This window comes from Malus domestica, chromosome 12 (assembly GCF_042453785.1).
Source record: "Malus domestica chromosome 12, GDT2T_hap1".
Taxonomy (NCBI): Eukaryota; Viridiplantae; Streptophyta; class Magnoliopsida; order Rosales; family Rosaceae; genus Malus; species Malus domestica.
In genome coordinates, this window is record NC_091672.1 from 2,404,774 (window position 1) to 2,430,908 (window position 26,135).

Sequence of the window (26,135 nt, forward strand, 5' to 3'; positions counted from 1 at the left end):
AACATCCTGTCACTGCCAAACTGAAAGGCAATGAAGCCGTGGACGAAATGCGCCTCCCAAAACAAACACTAGTTAAAGTCAACAAAATCACCAAATCCGTGACGAAATCGGCAGCCAAAGTGCCAAATCACTTTCATACTCAAATATGAAAAACCCATAAAATGATTCGAATTTGCTTACCATATGTTATGCCTTTGGATATACCTTTTGGACACGTGTCGATCTGGATGCAGTCCCACGTGTCACATACTAACCGCGAGCTATTGTCCATTAACGTTAAATCCAGGGGCAAGGTGTCATAAAAAGTTTTTTAATAAATAGGGTTTAATTATCTAATTGACAACTCCGCTTTTTCATACGAGGAAGAGGAAAGAAGCAGACATTTGCTTTCTTGATAATTTTCTGGTGACATTAGAGGTTGAGGAGTAGTCCTTAAACGTTAAACATGGCGATCAAACGCCGGCCGGGACTGGTTCTCGCTGTTTTTACGTTAATGGGCTTGGCCTTCCCGGTGTCGTTTGGTGCAATCGTTCAGGGGTACAATCGTCCACCGGCTCGCAAGGACCTCGATATCCCTGCGGATGATCCTGGTTCTGCTTCTCCACAACAGGTACCGTTGAATTATTCTTTTTCTATGAACTGATACAAGGTTTTTTTTTCTCTGCCCAAAATTTAATTTAATTTATTTATTTTTAATGGAATAAGAAGTTTTCTTTGTTGGGGGAATTTGAAAGGCTTGGACAGTGGTGAATTAGGCCAAGATGGGTTACCAGAATGAAGAAATCTGTTTAATTTCTTACTCACTAACTAGGGGTGGGTTCGGTACGGTTACCGTACCAAAATCATCGTATCAATTACCATACCAAACTTTCGATATACCGAAGTTTGGTATTGCCAAATATTCGGTTGACATGGTATAACAATAGTAGTTACCACTTTGTTTTGGGACAAAATCTATTTTTGCTTTGTTCAACATTTCATATTTTGTGTACTCCAACGTCTCTGTAATAAGACAAAGATATGTAAACTAAATGCATAGATGGAAGAAAATTCTCATAACAAGTACCCAAATGAATTTCCACCTTCAAATGGATTTACAAACGCATGAAATGTTGAGAAATTACTTGAAAATTATAAGTATGAAACAAAGAACGGAAACATAAAGCAGTACCACAGGTCTACAAGGACAAGGGAGAGAGAGAGTGGTTTGTGACTGTAGGGTTTATTTTTAAATTATTAGAATATTATAAATATATATTATAATTTATAAATATGTGTTATATAATCATATATTATATAATTTATATAAATTATATAATATATTATATTTTTAGTATGGTACAGTAATACCGTGATAATTGTATCTATTACCAATATCGTACCATGAAATTTTGGTACGGTACAATACCGTACCATTACCAATTGGCACAAAATTGGTATGGCACAATTGGCACGGCAATTTGGCAAAAAAATCCACCCCTATCACCAACCACAAGAAATGCGAGTGATTAACTAAAATCTTGTGAATTCCTAGAATATTTTTTATGTTGAACAAATGTTTATAAATTAAGAGTAGAGAGTCTCTTAGTCACATGAATGGGGACACACCTGTGACACTAGAGGCCAAATGTTAAGTATAGGCTACCTTGTTGCAGTTGCCGACTCGTTGATGTCTGTAGACCTATTTGATGTACCGTTGGTGTTTATACGTTGTATAATGATCAATATCTTCATTTATAAAATATCAAAAAAAAAAAAACTAAAACCCAAATTGCACCAATAAGGCCAGGCAACATAACAAATTGATGCATTGTCTCCTGAATTGTGTTGTTATTTCTGCGTAGAGTAACTCCCAAAATAAATATTAAATAAAAAAATTGAGATTTAAAATATCATGCTCTTATTAGATGGTCCATATTTAGATTAACCATAGTTAATATATTTGCTAGTTATGTGCACATGCAGGTGCATATTTCTGTAGTCGGTGAGGACAAAATGAGGGTGACATGGATCACCGACAGCCCTAGTCCGGCAACAGTGGTATATGGAACATCTACAGGTGTCTATGAAAGCTCTGCAACTGGAGATACAAGTTCCTACACGTATCTTATGTACACATCTGGGGATATTCACGACGTCGTTATCGGTCCGTTGAAACCCAACACGACGTACTACTACCGCTGTGGATCCTCTGATTCGGATCCTGAGTTCAGTTTTAAAACCCCGCCTGCTGCATTCCCTATCACATTTGCAATCGTAGGTGTGTGTAAATACATAGCATTTGTATTGCTTAATTAATTTACCATTTATTTCATTTTCATACATACATACATACATATATATATATATATATTCATTTCATATATTAATGCTCTTAAATTTTTTTACCAATTTACCATTTATTTCATTTTCATATATACATATACATATACATATACATATATACATATATATATACATATATATATATATATTCATTTCATATATTAATGCTGTTAAAATTTTTACCAATTAACCATATTTAATAAATTAATATATTCATTTCATATATTAATGCTCTTAAAAAATTTTACCAGTTAACCATATTTAATAAATTAATGCCCTAAATATTCATTTCATATATTGATGTTCTTCAAAATTTTACCAATTAACCATTTTTTAATAAATTAATTGTTTGTAACTAAAGAGAAAATTTAGGGTTTAATCTTTTTTTGAATTTGGATCATTGATTCGCTTAAATTTTGCTTGAATGTCCACCAAACATTTGTGAACATAAGTATGGTAAGATCCTGAGTATGTGCATGGAATGGAATTAATCAGTTCAAAGGATGTACATGTCATGTGGTACATTGTATGTAGACTAGTTTAATTGATTGGCACAACTCTTGGTCTAATGATAGTTGTGTCCATTATGTTGGAGATTTCATGTTCAACTCATGCGTGCATACACTAACGTTACTTTTTTGCAGTGGAGTCTATTTCTAGTTGTAGGCTTGTATCTAGCCCATTCTTATGCCATAGCTTTGTTTTGGTGAATCACCCCATTAAAAATTTATTCGTAAATATCCCATTGTTTGTCACAAACAAAAATGATTGCTAGGAATTTGTCCAGTGATGATATTGCATTTGCAATATTAAAAGAGTCCCGAGTTCGAATTTTATTTCCCGTTAATAAATAAATGAAATTAACTACCTACGTATATGCTTGGCAGGTGATCTTGGACAAACTGAATGGACCTCCTCAACCCTCGAACACATAGACAAAGCAAACCACGACATGTTCTTACTACCAGGAGACTTATCCTATGCAGACTTGATCCAAAATAAATGGGACTCATTTGGCCGTCTGGTGCAGCCACTGGCAAGCAAACGGCCTTGGATGGTCACACAAGGCAATCACGAGATCGAAAAGATCCCAATCGTCCACTCTCATGCCTTCACCGCATACAATGCACGATGGCACATGCCATACGAACAGAGCGGATCGGACTCAAACCTCTACTACTCATTCAATGTAGCCGGAGTTCATGTGATCATGTTGGGGTCGTACACTGATTTTGATCCTAGTTCTGCACAGTACCAGTGGTTGCAAGCCGATTTGGGAAAGGTTGACAGGGGGAGGACGCCGTGGATCGTCGTGCTTATCCATGCTCCTTGGTACAACTCTAATAAAGCTCATCAGGGTGAGTCTGAATCTGTTGACATGAAGGAGGCCATGGAAGATTTGCTCTATCAAGCTCGTGTTGATGTGGTTTATGCAGGGCACGTACATGCCTACGAGCGTTTTGTAAGTTCTCCTTCACTTAATGTGCGCATAATGTTAGAGTGATCACATTTTGCACTATCTAATTAAGTCGTTAATGAATAGAGCACAACACACTAATTAATAAACACGTACGCATAAGTAATGTTAAGGCAACCACATTGACGAATTCATTAGTTGATCATACTGTACATGTAGTAAGTGATGTTGAAGCACTAAATAGTTGATAAGTTAATATGAGGGTAATGTCACTTAATACTATGGTCTAATGATATTTCTCTTTACTGGTAAGTGAGAGGTCTTAGGTTTGATTCTCGTCAAAAGCGAATTTTTTTTTATAAAGAAAGTACGATATTCATTAAAGAGGAGAACACGTACAAGTAAGAGGATAGTATGCATCATATGGCCTCAATAAAAACCTTGCCGGAGACCACATTATTGCTAGCTCATTGTGAGGGTTAGCCCACTTCCCACCCCTTTAGTATAAATAATATCGTTTGTTCAACAAAAAAAATGAGGGTAATAACTCTTTTTGAATCTACTGCATAATTTAATCTCATTATTGAACCGTTCATTTTTTAGGTATGCATTCAAATAATATCATTCTTACAAAAGTCACCTAAATTCGAAATTGATTAGGATGGCTTTTAATTATTTGGTTTGGTTGAATATATCATTAATGGTTTTATTTTACTTTGTTGTCTTAGACTCGCGTTTACAAGGATCAAGCCAATAATTGTGGTCCAGTGCATATTACCATTGGAGATGGTGGCAACCGTGAAGGCCTTGCTAGCGAGTAATTAAGTTGGCTTAATTAATTGCAGCTCTTTCTATCGATTCCTTAAATATTTCATGCATTTTATTTATTGCAAACTCACTCACTTTTTCATTTGTAATATTCCAGGTACTTGAATCCGCAACCCAAAATATCGGTTTTCAGGGAGGCAAGCTTTGGGCACGGGCAATTGGTTGTAGTGAATGCAACCCATGCACGGTGGACATGGCATCGGAATGAAGATAGTGAGACAATAGCAAGTGACTCCATTTGGCTCACAAACCTCTCCTCTGATCCTGCCTGCAAGAAGTAAACTTGTAGTTGTTATACATAAGAAAATCCATGTATTGTATGTGTTACTTCTAACCCTAATAATCAAATGAGAAAATGGAAATTATTAGTTGAGGGTCTCTATGATTCTTTCCTTTTGTGCGATCTCAGCTTTTATTTTTTTTATTTTTAATTTATGCAATCGAGAGGGGGGAAATGAAGATTCTAAATATGAGTGTGTGCTCTTAATGTTTGAGAAAATGTAGAAATATAGAGAATAATCCGAAAGATGACTTTGAGGTACGACTTGAATCGTTTCCTTAAAGTGTTTTTTGTCCCCACTCGAATGAGTTTGCTAAAAGGTTCTTGGCAAATCACTTCCAGGATACAACAAAGTATGGAATATTCGATTAGCAAAACCAAATTATATTCCCTTAGAAATAACTAGAAAGAAATTGTATGAATGTGATGGAGAGTAGAGAGCAAGGAATGTAGAAATAAATTTCTGAAATTGTGTATGAAACATTATGCCACAATAGGTATTTATAGGCATTAAGCACCCTTCATTGACTCATTTCATTTTAGTTGAAGATATACAACTCTTCTTAATAGTGTTGATCCAAAAGACATGTCTTCTATTTAGAATTTTCAACAAATAATTTTGACTTATTACATCTTTTAATTTTACTCATATAATTTGAGTAAGCATCATGTCTTTTAACCAAAAGTTGTAACCATTCAACAAAATATACAAAGGTTGAATGAAATCCAACCTTGCCGTCCGTAGGCTTCCTGCGCACCGCAGTGGCAGCCTTTCCCTATTATACATACACATATGCTGCACAATGCAGCACCAAGTCTATACATTATTTTACACACACACACAAAATAATAATAATAATTTATATATGTATAATTGAAATCTCTAACAATCCTTCCCAATTTCAATAATATGATCAATAATATACTAACAATCCTCTCTTTATAAATAATCACAAGCATACCGATATAATCATGCATACAATAAAGGTGTCTTTCAAATTAAACCTCTAATTAGTGTACGTAATTCAAAGTTATAACGAATGCGATGGTGACCTAAGTTTAAACCACCTATTCTTATGTTAAAACTGGAATCACTATACACATGACTATATCTTATTTCCTTAAAGAAAATTCTGAACTAAGTAAGTACTATTATGACTTTGTGCTTCATCCTGGTTTCATGAACATTTACAAGAGAAAACTCAACTCTTGGTAGAAGCCGCACCACTTCTTATGTTCATATAGGTGAGGTTCCTTCCCATGTCCCTGCTACTATAGACATAACTACAAATAACCTCATTAAGAGATAAAACTCATCCTCCTAAACGTAGTAGTCTTGCACTGATCATCCTAGAATGAGCTATATATATTAATTTTCAATGCTTTCACAACCACTTAACAATAACTTGTTATTACCCATTAAACTTTTAAACTAGTGATGTTATAGAGAAAGTCGGTTACCATTATTGGTGGCTAAATTTCAGTAAAGGGTTTTTGCCCCATTCCACTAGAATGTACTAACTACCAAAGCTTTTGAAAGTGCTTTCGTTAACGGATCCGCCAAGTTATTACTTGATTTAACATAAACAATATTAATAACTCCATCAATTATTAATTGTTTGACATATTCATGTCTCAAGCTAATATGTCTAGACTTTCCATTGTATACCTTATTGTATGCTCTAGACAAAGTAGCCTAACTATTACAATATAAAGAAATGGATGACATTGGTTGTGGCCACAACTCTATTTCCAATAACAAATTTCTAATCCATTCCGCTTCTTTACCTGTTGCCGCTAATGCTATAAATTCAGATTCCATAGTTGAATGTGCTATACATGTTTGCTTCTTCGAAGCCCAAGAAATTGCTCATCCGGCAATTGTAAAAATCCACCATATTTGTGCTATTGGTCTTATTGGCATATTCCTCACTTGCTTTTTTGTGTCTACAATCACGAATGTAATGGCCTTTCTTTCCACAATGGTAGCAGACACCATTTACATTCTTTTGATTGTTGTTGGAATTGGTCTTCTTAAACTTCATTTTGTCAATTTTGACTTCGAAGTTCTTTTTATATTTGTTTCCTTCGACAATGTGAACTTTAGAGAAATCTTGATTTGCAAAATTCTTATCACGATTTCAAGTTTCCTCTTCAATTTGAATACCATTTTGCAAATCCTCCAAACTAATATCTTCCACCATGTGTAGAAGTTTCTTTCTATAGTTATTCCATATTTGGGGTAATTTTGTCATAATAGCCCCAACTATCATAGGATCCGGAATAACTATTTTAAGTTCACGAAGCTTTGAGACCAAGACCAATAATTCATGAACTTGGTCTTGGTCTCAAAGCTTTGTTATCAAACATAGTGAATTCATAATATTTGAACATTAAAAATTTAACGGTACCTCTTTTTTCCGTTGTGTACTTGTGTTCAAGTGCTTTCCAAATTTCCTTTGGAGATTGAATGTGTGCATACAGGTCATATAAGCGATATAATAATGTGCCCAAGATGTGTCCTCGACATACCAATTCATCTTCTTCACGCTTCTTTCGATCGGCAACTATATTGTCCGAGTCTTTGTCACTTGGTTCACAAATAGGCTTCAATTTCGGGTCCAACACATATATGACATTTCGAACAGTAAGCATAAAACGCATCTTATCCTTCCATCTGGTGAGATTTGATCCTTCAAATTTGTCTAACTTGTAGACATCTTGATTGATAATCTTCAAAGCCATGTTATCATATTTGTTCTCCATGACGATAATAACACTTTAAGATTGTTTGAGAAAATGTAGAAATATAGAGAATAATCCGAAAGATGACTTTGAGGTACGACTTGAATCGTTTCCTTAAAGTGTTATTTGCCCCTACTCGAATGAGTTTGCTAAAGGGTTATTGGCAAATCACTTCCAGGATACAACAAAGTATGGAATGTTCAATTAGCAAAACCAAATTATATTCCCTTAGAAATAGTTAGAAAGAAATTGTATGAATGTGATGGAGAGAGTAGAGAGCAAGGAATGTAGAAATAAATTTCTGAAATTGTGTATGAAACATTATGCCACAATAGGTATTTATAGGCATTAAGCACCCATTCATCGAGTCCTTTCATTTTAGTTGAAGATATACAACCCTTCTTAATAGTGTTGATCCAAAAGACATGTCTTCTATTTAGAATTTTCATAAAATAATTGACTTATTACATCTTTTAATTTTACTCATATAATTTGAGTAAGCATCAATTCTTTTAACCAAAAGTTGTAACCATTCAACAAAATATACAAAGGTTGAATGAAATCCAACCTTGCCGTCCGTAGTCTTCCTGCACACCGCAGCAGTAGCCTTTCCCTATTATACATACACATATGCTGCACAATAGAGCACCAAGTCTATACATTATTATATATATATATATATATGTATATATATACACACACACACAAAATAATAATAATAATTTATATATGTATTATTGAAATCTCTAACACTTAATCACTAAAGTTACAAATTCATTGTTGTTGCTTTTATTTTTAGTTTGCGAATCATGTTTTGCCGCGTTCCACAAAATGACTTATAAATCACTATGTATATTAAATGTTAGCAAGTTCATTTGATATTCATCACCAAATCCAAAAAGTGACAATTAATTTAAAAAGAGTGATGTTATTCACACTCCAATGTCTTATATTTCCACCCACCTTTTAATGAATTTTTTAATTACCAATTTGTCCATTTTGCAAAAAGACTAATAAGGACATTAATTATCTTGTTTTGCTTAATTTTAAAAAAAAAAGGTTGGGCGTGGGAGACGATTTCTCTACCTTAAACCCTAACTGATATTTTTATCTCCTTTCATTCAAGAAAGCAAAAAATATCAATGGACTTAGAAGATGACTTTTTCATTGAAGAGGTAGAAAATGACTTTTTCATTGAAAATGTAGAAGATGACGCTTCTACGGAAGAGGTGGAAGATTATGTTTCCATTGAAAAGGTAGAAGAATAATTTGTGTGTGGGTCATTTGAATTTGTCCATCATATTTTTGATTTTGTCGTTGTCGAATTCTTTTGAATTTGAATACCTCTGTCGTTTCTATTTGAATTTGCAGACCTTAGTGGTTTTCATTTACATATTATTTGTTTATATTTTTTAAGAGAGAATTTTATAATTTCATATGTATGTATATATTAAAGGTTATTTTGAGAATAATAGTGGGTGAGGAAATAATATTTTAATTTTGTAACTTTTTAAGATGGGTGGGATTCTAAACGTGGACAGGAAAATAAAACAATAGGATGGGTAACTCAAAGACAGCCAAAACCCAAATTTAAAAAACAAGGATGTTATTGTTTGTTACGGTTGAGAAATGTCGTCAAAAGTCAGTAGCTGGTTGTGCATGGATTTAGGTCGCTGCGCAAATACATGCAATAATTAGCTAAGCACAAGTACCTAATGCTCCTAAGGTGACTATCTTAATTGAATTTATCTTTATGTTTAGGTAAGATGACTTAGGCAACCGCCTAACTTACCTAACCTTAAGCTGATTATGATGTTCTGATTTAGTACTCAATATTAGGTTAATAAAAAAAAACATATCAACATATGGGCTGCTTTTGTGGAGGAATGTGACAAATATATGTTTTTATGTCTGATATGAATATTGTCAAACTATTACTTTTGGTATTATTGAGTTTTGTACGTGTGATCTAAATTGACACCGTACAAAATGCCAAGTTTCTCTTTAAGAGATTACACATGTTTTACAATGACATGACACACTGTTTTTTTAAGTCCAAAATACCAGCAAGACAAGCTGCAAACAAACAAAAAAATTAGGTAAAAAAAAACTCACACATCAAAAAAGGAAGACAAACATATAGGTTGGCATGCCCAAGAAATCTGAATGCATAAAAGGAAGAAGCTCTATAGGAGGAGCGACATATTGAACAAATAAATATGAGAGAAGCCCTAAATTGGCTAATTTGTCAGCAACTGCATTCTCTTCTTGAAATGTATGAAGGCAATGGAATACCATGTTTTGTAATTGGGAAATACAATTTTTCTAACGTGTCTGAAGCAACCAATGAGGAGAAAAAGAATCATAAACAAAATAAGATATCATGCTAAAAGAGTTACTTTCAAGTCATATATTTTGTCAACCCCGCTCATGAGCCAACTCCACAACAACGATGTCAGCATGAAACTCCGCATAGAAAGAAGTAGGATGCCCCAAACTCGGGGAGAAACCACCAAAAAAATAACCCGCAGAATCTCGAAAAACCCCACCACAAGTTGCAGGACATAGATTACCTTTTGCAAGGCTATCAGTAATCACTTTGACCCAAAAAAATGGAGGGGGATGCCAAAAAACATGGACTATAGAAGGAGCTTTACATGACTTAGCTGAGATTCGAAAAGAGACTAAAAGTTGCTTATTCAAAATACCACGTACATGACCAGGAGTGAAAATACTCCAACTTGCCTAATCCAGGCCAAAGTGGAACCACAAAGGTGTGAAAATTTTGGAGGCTTACTTTCAAACTTCACTTTATACACATCTTCCAAATAGCCATTAGTAAAAAAAAACTCTAATGCTAGCCAAACATTGTAAAGTTGAGGTTCCATAAATGTCAAACTCGATACTTAGTTACGATGATTTATTATGTGACTTAACCCAAACTCTCAAATATCATTTGTATCAAAATATTAAAAAAAATATGCTTATATGCATGAATAATCATAGGTTTGAGTAGATACGGGCTGTGCGAGCTACTTAGCCTAATTACAACAATGTGCCAACCCAATGAATAACACGGATTTTTTTTTTTTTAATAAAATGAAAGCCCAAAACACATGCTTTCCTTGTGGCATGTTTGGGCTACCCAGGACCCAATTCAGTTTTTTAGAATCGAGAGTTAGATGGCCCGTGTTCCCTTAACGAAATAAGATAGCTTCTCTAACATTTATTATGTCACATGAGGGTCGAACTGAGAAAATTTGTTGTATCACCATAAGTATATCTATTATGTTTACAACTTTCACCACATGATTCGAATTATGAACATAATAATAAAGAGATATACCTCTGGTTGCAAGGCAGGTTCGTACAAGTCCAACACCCTCCTAAAAATTTCAATACTGACTTGCAACTGGGTATGTTAAGTAGAATTAATGTGGCACTATTGATCATGAGTACAATGTGGAAGAAAGAATAATCATCAGTTGACATCCCTGACACTGAAGCAACTAAATTTCAACCACATCCACAACAAAAAATGATCATTAGATTCCACATTGTCAAAAAAATCCCAGTTGAAATATTGTTCATGGACTCGTCATGTTCTGTCCTGTCGAAACCCTAGTTATCAATTGTCTGCAATAATAGTGTTATGGGTAATCCAAGACTGCCACATTTATATGGCTCCTGGAAGTTGAGCATCATCCTTTTGGATTCATTACGATGTTCTTAAACAAAATCAAATGTGGTTATAATTTTCTTATGAAAACTATAGCTCTGATGTTAACTCGTAATTTCCTCCCCCAGAGTGAATGACAATTTGTGATAGGGTTGTATGCCATTTTCTGCTATAGTTTCACACTTAACATGGACCCCTTCTTGGGTAGTGGATAAAAAGGCCAACATACTGGCATTTTAATTAGTCCAAAGATGAAGATGAATTTTAGATTGAGAAGAGAAAAATTACTAGGCTGATAATTAATTAGCGTCAAAGTAACTTGGTTAAGCACGTAGTTACATTAAAAGTAAATTACTCTTTATAATTGGACGAACTATTTGTGTCATCAACTAACGTCTTCATTTTGCATTTGATTTGTCTGCATTAATGTGTATCTTGGCGTCTAAACTAGGTAAGAGTGTGTGAATTTGTAGTTAGTATATAATGAAATATTTATCCCATGTCCATGCTCAATGTTGGAGTTTGAATCTAAGGCCATCTCCAACCAAAGGAGGGCCAAAGGGCTCGTTTAAGCCCTATAGGTCTCTAAGAAATTAATATTTTAATGAACAGTGCATGACTATATTTCTTACTGTCTCCAACTGAGTAGCTAGAGGGCCATAGGCCAAACATAGCCTTGTGACAAAAAACCATCTCCAATAGAGGGTCAAAGGATCATAAGGCCAAACATAATTTATTATTTAAATTTAAAAACTACAACAACTTAAATTTATAGGAAAAAATGAGATTTGTTTAATATTTAATGTTGTTTCATGTGACTAATTGTTATTTAATGTCGTTTAATGGCTTATGAAGTTATAGAAGAAAAAAAAATTTAAAAATTTGTAAAAAAAAAAAAGAAAAAGAAAAAAAAAAGTCAAATATAACGACTAGCTAACGTCATCATGTTACTGTTGCATTCAAAATCCGACTCGGCCCGAAGCTGGCTAGCTAGCTGGGTTAGGCCAGCCTGTTGGCCCTTTGGCCCTTTTTTGTCCCGTGGGGCCCACAAGCCCTTTGGCCTAGCCCTCGGTTGAAGACGGTTTTCGGGCTATTTTGGGCCCTCTGACCCTCTAGACCCTTTGGTTAGAGTTGGCCCAAGTTCCTACTTACCATTTAATCGTCTTTTTAGGATTAATACTTTGCCTCCTCTAGTTTAGAGTCAATAACTGGAGTAGCAATCAGTCGATCTATTAGTCTAATTGTCAACTTTATTTTTTGATGTAGCAATCAGTCGACCTATTGTTTTCTTGCATGGAGTCATATTGATAACAAATGAATCAAGAGAAGTTATATTAACCTTTTAAACATTGATAGAGAAGAGTAACAACTTGTATGTTCCATTTGATGTTCAAGCAAGCAAAAAGTATAACAATTTGTAACTCTACCATTTGTTACATTAACAATTTCGTTTTTTTTAGCCTGGTCATTAACGATTCGTTGGTGTCCCACAACAAAGTAATATTACTGTATTCTTTGTGCTTTTTCCCTTTTTGGCAAAGGGTACTCCTTAAAATCTAACTATTTTTATCATGAAAATGGAAACTATGTGGGATTCATCTATCTGAAGTGGGTTCAACATAAGAAAACCTACTGGGTATCCACTGATATGAGGGTTTCACCATGTTTGGCCCCCAGAAGTGTGGGAAACTTGAAGTGCAAATGACATTTACTTTAGTTAATATTTCTTTGATTTAAACTATTACTGATGAGTTGAATTTGAGGTGGAGTTTTTTTTTACACTGAAAAATATAATGGCGTAACATAATCATGTTACTTGACTTCCTTCAAAACTAACATAAAATTGGTTGTCACATGCTATATTATGTACACAAAATTGTATGTAGCTGGTGCTATGACGAAATCACTTTTACTAGATATATGGTTAACATCAAATCTATGATTTTTAACTCCTTTCCAAATGTTAAACATTTCTAGTCAACCAACAAGTTCTGCATCGGAGTGTCATGCATCCAATTAGAACTGAGAACCAATGGGGTGGGTACATAATCCAGATTTGAACTAGTTGGACACACTCAAGCCCACCTATAAGGCTACGTGTGAACTCATTGGGGGATTCAAGTAGCGATCTTTAAGATTTGAGGCCAGAACCCAGAAGAGCTAAAAAGGGTTATGATCTTCTCTTACACGTGGTCCCAAGCAAAATTACCACCCTAAAAAGTTAAAATTATCAAACCCTTCTTAGCTCACGTGTAGGGTTCAATGCACTTACTAACCATAATAATAATGTAGAATTTTCATCATTAGCCATGCAGGAAATTGGAATTATGTGAAATCATTAAAAACGACCTCAGAAAAAGTTCTTCTTTTAGTTAAAGGCTTGCCATGTCGATGAGGTCATGCCCAAAAGAAGCCCATTGCCCTATTTTAAGTCAATAAAATCTCGCATTACAACAAAGGTCACCAAATAACAAAAACCACGATTTATGAGTACACACAAACACTAATTATTGACGCATATTTGACTGTTAATTATGAGTCAGCATTGAGTGTCTATAAGTTAAAGATGATCCCAAGTTAATAAGACTCCTGCTTTGCAAGGGTCGGAGGAGGAGGGGGGCCGTTTATTGGACGCAACCTTACCATTGCTTTGCAAAGAGGCTGTTTCCATGACTCGAACATGTGACTTTTTTATCACAATTGTACGTAATTTTACCTTTACTTTGCAAAGATGATATTTTCATAACTTGAAGTGTGACATTTCGATCATAAAAGAGCAACTTTGCTGTTGTGCTTTTAGAATTGTCACTGAGTGCCTATTGGTACTAAAAAAAAGTAGCAGAAACCAACCCATGATTAAAAAGAGAAATTTGGATAAATCAATGCCATTGCAGGGATCATCTATTTAAGTTTCACCAGGGGGTGATGCAATGCAATCATCTTCTTTTTTTTTTTTTTGTGTTGGGTAAAAATTAGGGGGCATTTAACCCTGGAGGGAGGAGGACTGTACACCTAATGGTAATTATAGGCAATGTGCTTGATGATGGGTGTTCATGAATGCCTCTGTGGCCATGCAAATCTCTTGAGCACTGCCATAACGCATTTATGAAAACGAACAACCCCTAACCCCTTTAAATCATGAAACCCCGTTTTCTTTTCTTTTCTTTTCTTTTTTCCTCCTCTCTGCAATTTTCTTTTTTGCTTTGGTACTAAAGGGTGGCTCAAATTGTGCTGCAAAAAGTAAGAAGGTTATTTAAGAAGGGTTTTGAAGGGGTAGGAAGGATTATTACTCGGGGAAGAGGGAGGAAGAGGAACCATTATTGTTGGAGATCGCCATCATTGGTTGTTCCAGAGCCAGATTTATACCAGTTTGTCAATTTTGAGTCCACTCTTTGCAGGGATATTGCAGAGATAGCACCCTTTTGCCCCTGTGTTTTGGTTGACTGGATTATTTAATTTGTTTTGAATGACGGATGGATTTTGACCCCGGCAGAGCACATGTAGCACCATTACTAAGGGGTTTTTGATCTTTAAAAAAAACAAAAAGTGTTAATTAAGCCTATTAGGATGCGTTTGTTGCACCAGATTATTTCGGAGTCGACTAGCATTAAGGACTAAACTGGACTGGCTTATAATAAACTAAATTATTGAAGTGTTTGGTGTAGTGTCGGACTAAAAAGTTGGATAGTTAACACTAAATAATATTATATTATTTAATACATATTTAATAATATTTTATATCAACCTTTTTCTTTTGGATAAATTACATAGTAACCCTCAGTTTTGAGATCTATTACAACCTCATACAACATCTTTAAAACATTTCACTTTCATACCTCACGTACTATTTTTCTTCAAAATAATACATCTGTTAGATTTTTCATCCATTAGTTTGTTAAATGCTGACGTAGCTGCTACATTTTGTGCTAATATGGCTGCCACATGGCAAAAAAAAAATTATGATTAAAAATATTATAATATTAACTCTAAAAAAAAATTAAAAAAAAAACTGAAAACCCAGATACCCATTCCCTCCGACCACCTCATCTCCTCTATTTTCTTCACTTCCCCTCCCACCTCACCCCTACCTCCCCTACAACACCCCCACCTCCCCTGCAACACCCCGACCCACCTCCCTCTCCCCCGCAACCCCTCACCCAAAACCCCTTCCACCTTCTCCCTCTCCTCTATCTTCACCTCCCCGACCTTCGTCCCCTCCCTTCACCACCAAAACTGCAACGACAACGGCGATTACGCCGCTTTGGATTCACCTGGTCGCAGACCTCGCCCTCTGTTTTTGAATTCTTATTTTCTTCTTATCCATATCCAGACGTGCTCGTGGTGGCATGGATCCTGGCATCGCAGACCCCACCCACCCTACCCCCCACCACAGTTTTCCATGAATCTAACCTTGTGATGCGAAAATTAACTTAACACACAAATTTAACCCTCTTTTGACAACTGTAGTATAAGTATAAGTAGTGATCGTTCTGAACCGAGGATTAGGAAGGCTTGCTAATAACCTCTAAACTGACTCAAAAACATAAAACTAAACTTAAAAATACTTAACAAGACTCACAAGACTCAAAGCAAACTTTAAAATACTCAAAACAGCTTAAAACAACTAAATAAACTTAAACTAAACACTAGGAATGACTTTGAACGAAAATTGACTTTTACTTGAATCAAGACATTTAAAAACACAAATTAAAATAGATTCTAACTAATTAGACAATCTAAAGTAAAGGGGGATTGAGTTTTGGACGAAGTTGAAACAAACAAACAAGTACGAAAAACTAGACAGATTGTAAAACAAATTTGAGAAATAAGATGATGAATGGGATAGCTAGAGGTTTTTTCTCCACACATGACATGTATGCAAATAACTTAATTTCCAGTTACTACTTTATTGAATTATGAATGACAATGCTCCAAATTAACCGTGACATCACTAATTAACTCTCAGATTTTACTTGTTTTATTGGATTGGATGACATCATTCGACAACCCAAAACATTCTTCAAAAGTTCCCTACATGACATCATAATAGAGATACAATCAAAGATCATTACGTTTAATGAAAATCATAAGCATTGACAAAGCACTTGCAACTATGACATCATGTCACTCATGCTAGGAATTGAACTTAACGCGATCGTTTATAAGCGACCTTCACTACATGTGAATATAAGTTTGTAACGGTTATGTGAAACTTCTTTATATTCTAGCAACGGATTTATGCATGCCAATTAAGTGTCGACCCTTAATTAACAAATACAAATAAGTTATCAATCAAATAGTTAAGCCAATTGCATTCATGATTCAAGAGTTCATAACTGGAATTTATCAAATTATATTGCACACATAATCATGGCTTTGAAATCACTCATAGCCAAGAGGGGTTTAGCCACTCATATTTACAACAAAATGAAAGGAAATGAATTTAAACATTAGAAACAAAACAAAGAAAACACCTAAACGCTCCAACGATCCAAGTTAGACAGCAAGCACGTCCAAACACTTTCCTTCCCTTCCTTTGCTACGACACAAGATGTTGGTGAGTGTTTGAAGGTTTGTTTGTATGGAGGAATGGATGTGAAGATGAATGGATGTGTTTGGATAAAGGTTGTGTTTGGATGAAGGTTGTGTTGAAAATGGGAGTGAATGATCTAACAAAGTATGAACTAAATTTATGTTACACACACTTCCTTTTATAGAGGAATTACATGGCAATAGAGGGGAACATGGAATGGTGTAGCAATTGAGTGCAATGATGCATGAAATCTGAAATGATGGAGGGAACAAGGAGTGGTGTAGCAATTGAGTGCAATAATTCAATGTAATGATGCATGAAATCTGAAATGATTGAGGGAACAAGGAATGGTGTAGCAATTGAGTGCAATGAGTAGTGTTTGAAATGATTCAAAGGTGAAAGTGAAGTGATGATGCAAAGCATGAGGGTAAAATGGAGTGGTGTTACAGCTAGGGAACATGAATGATTATGCACATGGTATAGAAAAGAAAGAGAGGTGGAATGATGCAACAAATGAGTCAATGGAGGGAACATGGATGATGATGCACGGCATAGGAATCCAAAGGGAGTGCAATGGTGGTGCACGGCAATGATGGAAAGGTGAATGGTGGAGTGACACCCCTTTGTGGCTGAGCTCTTTGTCTTTTTTACATTAATTCTTCTTTCTCTTTAACACATTCCTAGCCTCTTTAGTCTTCAATTTCGTCCATCCACCTTGCTTCATGCATGTGCTATTCATTCCAAGCCCAAAATTGCTCCAAAATGCACCAAAATGCATCTTATTGCTTCATAAGGCCTATGGACCTACAAACACACGAAAATAGCTTAAAGTACATAATTAACTAAGAAATAACAACATAAATGCATGAGAACAAACTAACTTAGTCGCATAAATATGCTCCTATCAAATTCCCCCACACTTAGCTTTTGCTAGTCCTCGAGCAAAACAAAACAAACAAAACAAACAAAACACAACCTAGATCTTTCAACATTTGCCTCATGGATTTTTAATGAAACATGACATGTTAAAAATCATCATTCCCATAGATTTTGGTCATCTTTACACTTGAGCACATACTTAATCACAGTCACCACTTACTAGTTCACAATTAACTAATTAAAACAATGTTTTGAATGTAGTAACATGCCTTAGAGAATTTGCTCAATTCCTTACAAGATACTCTCTATTTTCACACACATTTTCTAACTACACACCCTACACTAGTATATGTGAGAAGATTGATGTAAACACGAAAGACTAGGACTCACATATGTTATAACAAAGAAAGCAATTTTCTGGAGTTATTAAGCATGTATAGATATGATCTTATGAATGGAATGCTACTACTTAGATGCGAGAACCAGTGACACCATATGCTCATACCAATTTCGAACTCCACAAATTGAAACACACAACACTCAAGATTGAAGTCAAGGGTTGTAACATGGCTTGGGGGTAATGGCTAATAAAGAAATGATAGGAATAACAAACATTCTTAAAGCGATAGTAAGCAAAGCAATGAAATAGACACTTGGAATTCACTTTAGAATGCAAAATCAACTTTTAAATACAAAGGGAAGATTCATGCAACACTTAGGGCTCTTTTTTATACTCTTTTCAATTCTTTTTTTTTTCTTTTCACTCTTTTTTTTTTCTTTTCTACCCGTGCCTTATTAAGGACTTTGGCGCACACACACACACACCCAAGAATCATTTCCCCCACACTTGCTTTCTGCAATACATTGATAAAAAAAAAAGAGTTCATTTTAAGTTATGCTTTACTATGCTTCAAGAATAAGGGTATGGATGGTCCTACAACTAGGCTAGGTAAGGATAGTGTGGGTTAACAAAGAACATAGGCTTAACAAGGTTCAACGGGGTTAAACTTAAACACATAATGAAATAGGGGCACAACAATTTGGCTTTGGTGGTCACTACACAACTTCATCTTGAATATGTGTTATGCAAATCAATAGCATGTTTTGAATGAAATATGCATGAGTTCTAGCATTTGGAACTAAATGATGAAACGCCTTCTAAGTAGCAACCAAGCAAAGAATAATGAGATCATGCAACGACTTTAGAAAACAATGATGCACAGATTATTAACTCTTCAAATAAACGTTTAGGCTCAAGTCTCACAAGGTTGTAGCGTTCAGTTGAGTTTCTTCTTTCAAGCATGTTACAAAAACTGATTTTTCCTTTATGATTGCATGTGAATTCATAAATTATAACTACAACCAAGCATACACCATAGAGTAAATCAAATTTTCATCCATGTTTATAACTCTCTTTAACAGTCATGTAATTAAAAATCAAATGCTCATCATTGTGTTGGAAGGTACCCTAAGACACAAACAAACACACAAAAACAACTCTTTTTGGGTTTTTCAAAACAATTTTTCAAATTTTTATGAGATTTTCGGATTTTTATGGGGGTGGGGATGGGTTGCGGGGAAGGTAGGGTAGGTTCTGCAATTTTCAGTTTTTTTTTTTTTTTTTTTTTTTGAGAAGATTCAGGGTTTTTAAAAAAATTATTAATTTTGTCACGTGGCAGCCACATCAGTACAAATGTGGCAGCCACGTCAGCATGTAACAAACCAATAGATGGAAAATCTAACGGATGTATTATTTTGAAATAAAATAGTACATGAGGTATGAAAGTGAAATGTTTTAAAGATGTTGTATGGAGTTGTAATAGAACTCAAACTTGAGGGGTTACTATGTAATTTACCCTTTTTTTTTCTTAAAACCTGTACTCTCTTGAATCTTCTTATCTTTGTTGGCTCCGTCCAATCCCCTCATCTCCTTATCTTCCTCTTCGTCTCTCTATCACTCTTGCTCCCTGAAGCTACTTTCTCTCCCCTTCTCTATCCATTTCTCTCATTTCCCAAAGCAATGAGATGATATAGATTGTGATTCATGTGTCAGCTTGATTTCAAAGAAACCCAAACTCTCCCTCAATGCTTTAATTCTCCGTCTTAAATTCCATAACAAAATAACCATCTCGGAATTTTCTAAGAAAAAGATGAAATTATCTGATTGGGGATTGTTGTTGTTGTTATCTTTTGCTTTTTTTTTTCTTTTGAATTTTGGTGGTTAGATTTTGAGATCTACATAGTGATGTGGTCGCGTTAGCTGTGGGCTGTAGTTGATGGCGCCGCAGAAGAAAGAAGGCGAAGCCCAGGGAAAATAAAAGCTCTGGTTTAATCTTGTTTCCTAGTCCCGCTTAATACCAAGCGAAAGCTTGGGACTCATTAGCGAGGTTTAGTGAAGTAGGGAACGCCTCATAGTCGAGGTGAGTCTCACTTACTGTAGTCCAGCACCATTCCAAATGCAGGATTATAGTCATACTTAAGTTAGTCCAAGCCAGTCCCACTTAAAGAGGTGCAACAAACGCACCCTTAATGTCTAAATAAACATTAAATTTAGTAAGAATCTAATGAAACAATGAGATTAGTAAGAATCAACCGGCAAATCAATGGAGTATCATATATTAATTGTTTATGTTAGATTATAGGAAAACTCTCTAATTCCAACGTATCTATCAGACCAAATTCGACCATTGAACTCCAAAAACAGAACTGAGTGCTTGTCTTCTTTTTTTTTTTAGTGGGAAGAATCACTCTGATAGGAGTATCTGTAGTGGCATCAATAACGAGGAAAGAGAGGCGGAAGGCGCCCCAATAAAGAAGGTGAAACCTTCCAAACAATGAAAAAATCCGTCATTGGGGATGACTTTGAAGCTTATCGGGCCTCCTCTTGTAAGCTAGCTCCATTTGATCGATTGCTTCTGTTCGGAATAGATTAGTTGGGAATTGGGTGCTCTGGCCTAGCTACTAAAGCAATTGATCGTTATTGTATGTATTATACGAATGTAACTTCTCATAGTAATTAGGGTAGGATTCTTACCTAAATAAGTAAATAGGGCTTTATGAAATCCTATATATATTGTAATATTTTCACATATCAACACAAGGAGTAAAATTTCTTTGTGGTATCAGAGTAGGTTGTCCCACGTGTGAAGCCTAATGGCTACATGTACTCCACGTCACCCAATTTGTGTTGTCCATGTGCTAGGCTTGAAAATTCGTCACATATGAGGGGGTTTGTTGAGAGTATGAATCCCACAACGAAGAAAGAAGGAACCATTTTCCTTTCGCTTATGCTTGCAAATAGCAACCAACCCTTTTTTATCTAGTGTTGAATCCGAATACAGATCTCTTGCTCATGCTTGTGCGGAGACTACTTGGTTGTGCTTTCTTCTTCGAGAGCTTGGTGTTTGTTTGTCTTTTCATGTGTTTGCTTTATTGTGACAATCTTAGTGCCATTTATCTTGCTGCTAATCTTGTTCATCATGCTCGCACATGTCATATTGAACTCGATTATCATTTTGTTAGTGAAAAAGTGGCTCCTGGGAGTCATCGGAATTGGTATATTCGTCTATGGATCAACCAATTGTTCTCCTCACCATAGCACTCCATCAACCCCATCATAGTCTTCTTTGCTCTAAACTCGTTCGATCAAGCTCGTCCATTTTGCAAGGCGGTTAGATTAAAGGAAATTACTCCGTCGTTATTGTATGTATCATAGGAATGTAATTTTCCATATAATTAGTGTATGATTCCTACCTAAATAAAGCTTTATGTAACCCCAACTAGAATTTTATGTAACCCTATATATATTGTGATATTTCCACACATCAATACAACAAGTCATATTTCTACATTTTCCCAACACATTATTAATGGGATAGCAATAACCTATATAGATAGAGTAAGGCTTTCATATCAAGCATTTTGTCACTTTATTTTAATTAGGATTTACTTATGTAATGACACTAATCTAATTTGGCTAGAAAGTGCATTAATCTAATTTAGGATTTCTAAATTCCATTGGGCCCAAACTTGGCCCAACGAGCCCTACTTCATGTATTGCTAAAGTTGAAGCAATATGCAGTTTAAATGTTTATAAATAATATTTAAATTAGAGAAATGTTAATGAGTCTTTCAAAGTGAGACTTTGTATGGACTATCCGTCACTTCACTTCACATTTTTGGCACAATTTTCAGGCCAATATTATAAAATATTATGCTAAAAATACGTGACGATAGAAAATCTGTGAAAACCCTCACTTTTGAAAGAATCTCTTTAGCATTTTCTCTTTAAATTATAGTAATATACAAAAAAGGTTATACAAATATAGATACAAGCAACAAACGAATGCTTTAACAAACTAGCTAACCCGCATTTGCGACAGCAGTTGTTAGAAAACCCATATAAAGACCAAAAATGTTATTTTATTTTGGAAATATCAATTAATTAAACTTGGAAACGAACTCAATTTTGGGTTGAGTTCACACAAGTATTTGAGAAAATTGGAAGAAACTACCTTTTGGCGCACGCTATTTTGGAAATGCTTTAACAAACTACCTTTTGGTGAACGTTATTTACACAAGTATTTGAGAAAATTGGAAGAAAAAGGAAAACAAACCACTGAGGATAAAAAGGTCATTGTCTGCATTGCCATAATTAGATTGAGGTAAGCATATCCCCAAATGAGGATTGAAATGAACGAGGTCCACGAGGGACACCAAAGGCAGTTGGACGATTCTACCCTCAGATGATAGACCCTTCCAAAACACCCTCTGTCAAACCATGATGTTTCACGTTAAGCCACTCAATAACCCATGAGGGCTCGGAGCTGGCTGGCCCCAAGAACTCCCCCTCTCCACACCCATTATTTCAAGCTCACACCCTTAAATTTGGCAGAAAAACAACCTGCTTTTTTACTTATGATGCTAGCTTGGCCTGTAATTATGATTGTAATAACGTAAAATAAAACACCATCGATGGTGCCAAACCGCGCAAGTTATGCATCAAGGGCAAAATGGTCATTTTGTTGTACTTATAGGACACAAAGGCCTACTAAAGGGATACCCTTCTTTAGTCTTTTTGTTTTCTTTGGTCTTTCCGTTGGAACAACTTGTTTTAGCTGATAGGGATTCACATTTGGGGCAATGGGTTTGTCACCAAAGAATGCTCTAGGCACATTAACACTCATATTTAATCATATAATTGTTTTCGTTTTATTTATTTGTTCCGATGATAAAAAATAAAGATGAATATATGAAAATCATTTCCCTTTAATTAATATATTTGAAAAAGCAGGTGTGAGTTTGATTAGTTAAGCAGAGTAATGTGTCTGTCTTCTTGCATCTGAGTTCGATTCTTGCATAACGTATATTACGGTAGGTAAACTACCACTATTATATGTAAATATAAATAGACATGAGTTAAATCAGATAATCATGATAGCGTGTCCGTCTCTTTGTATCCATATTTATTGTTGTAACAAGGATGCAAATCTTTGACAAGACCTAAAAGATATGAGATAGATTTCTGGACCAAAATGACAAAATGCAAGTTGAATTTAGGGCAACAAAACCGCCAATTCTTGATCTTGAAGGGTGGGAAGGGAAACCAGAATCCATAATGGCTGAAATTGATTATTGCCAACAGTTCCCAACACATGAGAATTATGAAATGAAAGGGGAATAAAAAGAGGGACAAAAATAGTAGTTAGTAGAGAAATAAGAAGAAATAAGTAGAAGAAGAAGAAGAAGAAATAATTGCAGAAGTTGTAATTGATGATGGAGGAGATAAGAGAAGGGAAGGGAAAGCCAATCCAAACCATCATTGCGAATCTTGGGACGGCCCTAGCTCCGCCATCATTTACAAACCCTAGCTACCCATAATTGTCCCTCTCTTCTTCTTCTTCCATGTCCATAATGTCATTTTTATGACCACAATACCCCTATGCCTTTTATTTTGTTTTTCTTTTTTCCAAGTTAAAAAAAAAAAAAATTATTTATGTCTTGTGCTGCAAAACCCGAAAAACCATCATCATTCACATGACGCCATATTCATCATCATCATAGAAAACCATAAACTCTAAAATCTTTTAGGCTCATAACCGGCCGCCTTCCATGCTTACACATGCATGATTGTTGTGTCAGATAGAGAGGGCATGTCCCCTTCCCTTTCTCTCTCCCTCTCTCTCTCTCTCTGTTTCTCTCTCATATGGTTGCATCGTTTCTCTCTCTAGGAAGACTGGTAGTAGTAGTGGCATTGGCTCTATAAATTAAGGCTCTCTTTGTTCCTTTTGTCCCTCACACCAAACTCAGCCCTTTATTCTCTCACTGCTACATCTTGTTACAAAACCAGAAGATTTGCTTCCTCGGCCCCGAAGCTCTTACCAACCTAACCTTCTAAAGGTCACTTCTTTACTCATTTTACTTAAACAAATATATACATATATATTGTAATTCACATTGTTTTTCGTTTAGTGTTCTTTGTGTGTTCTACACCTCATTTTGTGGAGGGAATGTTTGCCTTTAGAAACGTTTCACAATTTTGGATTATCCAACACTTTTTGTTCCAGATGGTTTCTCTCTCTGTCTCTCTCTCTCTCTCTCTAGAACTTATCACTTTTGTTCTTAAAAACTTTTGATCATTCATACCAACCTCTTGAATGTGGAAAAGGGTAAGATTTGTATTTTTGAATGCTCTTGTAATCAAACCAAGAAGTTTTAAGTTTTTGGCAGTTTGAATACGTGATTTTGATCCTTTTCTTTCATCAGTGGTAAGCCGAAAGAAACCATTTTTTTGTTTTTCATTGAGTGCAGTTTTGGACTACTTATGATTCCATCTCTCTTTTTCTTTCCTCGCAAAACAACCCACCTATATATATATATATATATAGATATATCTATATGTCTGTATATCTAAACAATCTAACCATAGTGCTCCAAAATTTGATAAGTTGCTCTGCTTTCTCCAGTTGTCATCACCTTCTTTTTGTAAAACTGTCATAAGTGCTTCCAATAAAAGCACTGCACAAACCAAGTCATTTCCAACCAAATAATTCTCACACATCCAATTCTGTTTCTAGGTAACCTTTCTTTGATCCAATTTATTTCTCATTAAATCCATAGGGCATTTTTCCTTATTTTAATTTAATTTTATTTTTTGTGTTCATTTTTGTGCATTTTTAATAGTATAATGTTACTGTCTTCATGTGTAACACATTTAAAATGTTTTCTGCCAATAAATAATATTATCTGAGATACCCTTTTTGTATTTCTTGGATTTGGTTTCAGTGCAACACAAGAATTTCAGACAAATTTCACAGCAATGGAAAGATTGAACTCAAAGCTGTACTTGCAGAACTGCTACATAATGAAAGAGAATGAGAGGCTGAGAAAGAAGGCACAGCTGCTGAACCAGGAGAATCAAGCCTTGCTTTCTGAGCTTCAGCAGAAGCTGTCCAAAAGTACTTCTTCAAAAGCCAAAGCCAATGCAGCAGCTGGAAATACACTTCCTGACCTCAACCTCAGCTCTTCCTCCACCCCAAATGCTAATGGTTCCACCAACTGATGATCTGATAAAATTTGTTAAAATTAAGTAAAGATGTGATGACCCCACTAGGAGGAAGAGGAGGAGGATTTAACTTTTGTTTTTGTTTAATATCTTTAGCAACAGTGGTAGTTCCAGTTTTAGATACAAAATAGGACAAGATGAAGTTGTAGTGTTTATCTTTTGTACCACCAAGGATGCCTCTGCTTCTTCTACTTCCATATCTTCTATCAGTAATTTTTCTTTTTTGGGGTGGTTATTAAAAATTTCTGTACTACAAGGATGTATCAAGCTATCTAGCAATCAATATAAATATTATTTTATCTCTCTTGGTTGCACTTGGTGCGATGACAAGTGTTTTCGTCCATGAGCGGTAGGTCTCGAGTTCGAGACTTGGGAGCAGCCTCTCCATAAATGGGGTAAGGCTAACCGATATTCACCTCTCCCAGACCCTGCGTAAAGCGGGAGCCTTGTGCACTGGGTACGACATTCTCTCTCTCTCAATATCCAAATTGGAACTAGTGTTCTTGCACCAATTCATACAAGCATATTTATTAAAGAAGAGTAACTTGCAAGAAACAGTATGTTAGGGGAGCGGTCAACTTGTTTCGTAAGTTATTTTCCTATTCATTATATCAATACAATCTAGTCCCATAATCCAATTTAGTAAAGAAAAATATGATCTCTCCCTTTGTCAATATCAAATTTTCAGTTTTATTTTCCATCGAAAAGAAAAATGAAAATCAAATTTGTAGTCCCAAGTTTTCCATTTCTATCTAGTAACAGAGCAAGCCTCTGTTCTGCATATCACTTTAGTATTCACTCACTCTTTTAAAGAAGCACCTGTAAATGGTAGACATAGATTTGGTAAATAGTAAATTCCACAACAAGTTGTGCGATATGGTAAAT

At 35.2% G+C, this 26,135-nt stretch overlaps 1 protein-coding gene and 1 long non-coding RNA gene across 2 annotated transcripts; both read left to right on the top strand.

Moving 5' to 3' along the window:
• The first annotated feature begins 300 nt into the window (after positions 1-300).
• LOC103449530 (probable purple acid phosphatase 20) lies at positions 301-4,938 on the top strand. Its single transcript, XM_029090500.2, has 5 exons — positions 301-610; positions 1,966-2,260; positions 3,213-3,787; positions 4,471-4,559; positions 4,668-4,938. The coding sequence occupies exons 1-5, from the start codon at positions 446-448 to the stop codon at positions 4,849-4,851; spliced, it is 1,308 nt and encodes a 435-aa protein (XP_028946333.1). The 5' UTR covers positions 301-445; the 3' UTR covers positions 4,852-4,938.
• Positions 4,939-23,710: 18,772 nt separating this feature from the next.
• Positions 23,711-25,551, top strand: LOC114819914 (uncharacterized). Its single transcript, XR_003767207.2, has 2 exons — positions 23,711-24,085; positions 24,971-25,551. It is a non-coding gene; the product is annotated as an uncharacterized lncRNA (long non-coding RNA).
• Positions 25,552-26,135: the final 584 nt, after the last annotated feature.

Excerpts from the sequence above, each read along its gene's own strand:
- LOC103449530 (XM_029090500.2), top strand. The coding sequence starts at position 446 with ATGGCGATCAAACGCCGGCCGGGACTGGTTCTCGCTGTTTTTACGTTA. Across the intron at positions 611-1,965 it reads GTTCTGCTTCTCCACAACAG|GTGCATATTTCTGTAGTCGG; the intron begins GTACCGTTGAAT and ends GTGCACATGCAG. Across the intron at positions 4,560-4,667 it reads CGTGAAGGCCTTGCTAGCGA|GTACTTGAATCCGCAACCCA; the intron begins GTAATTAAGTTG and ends GTAATATTCCAG.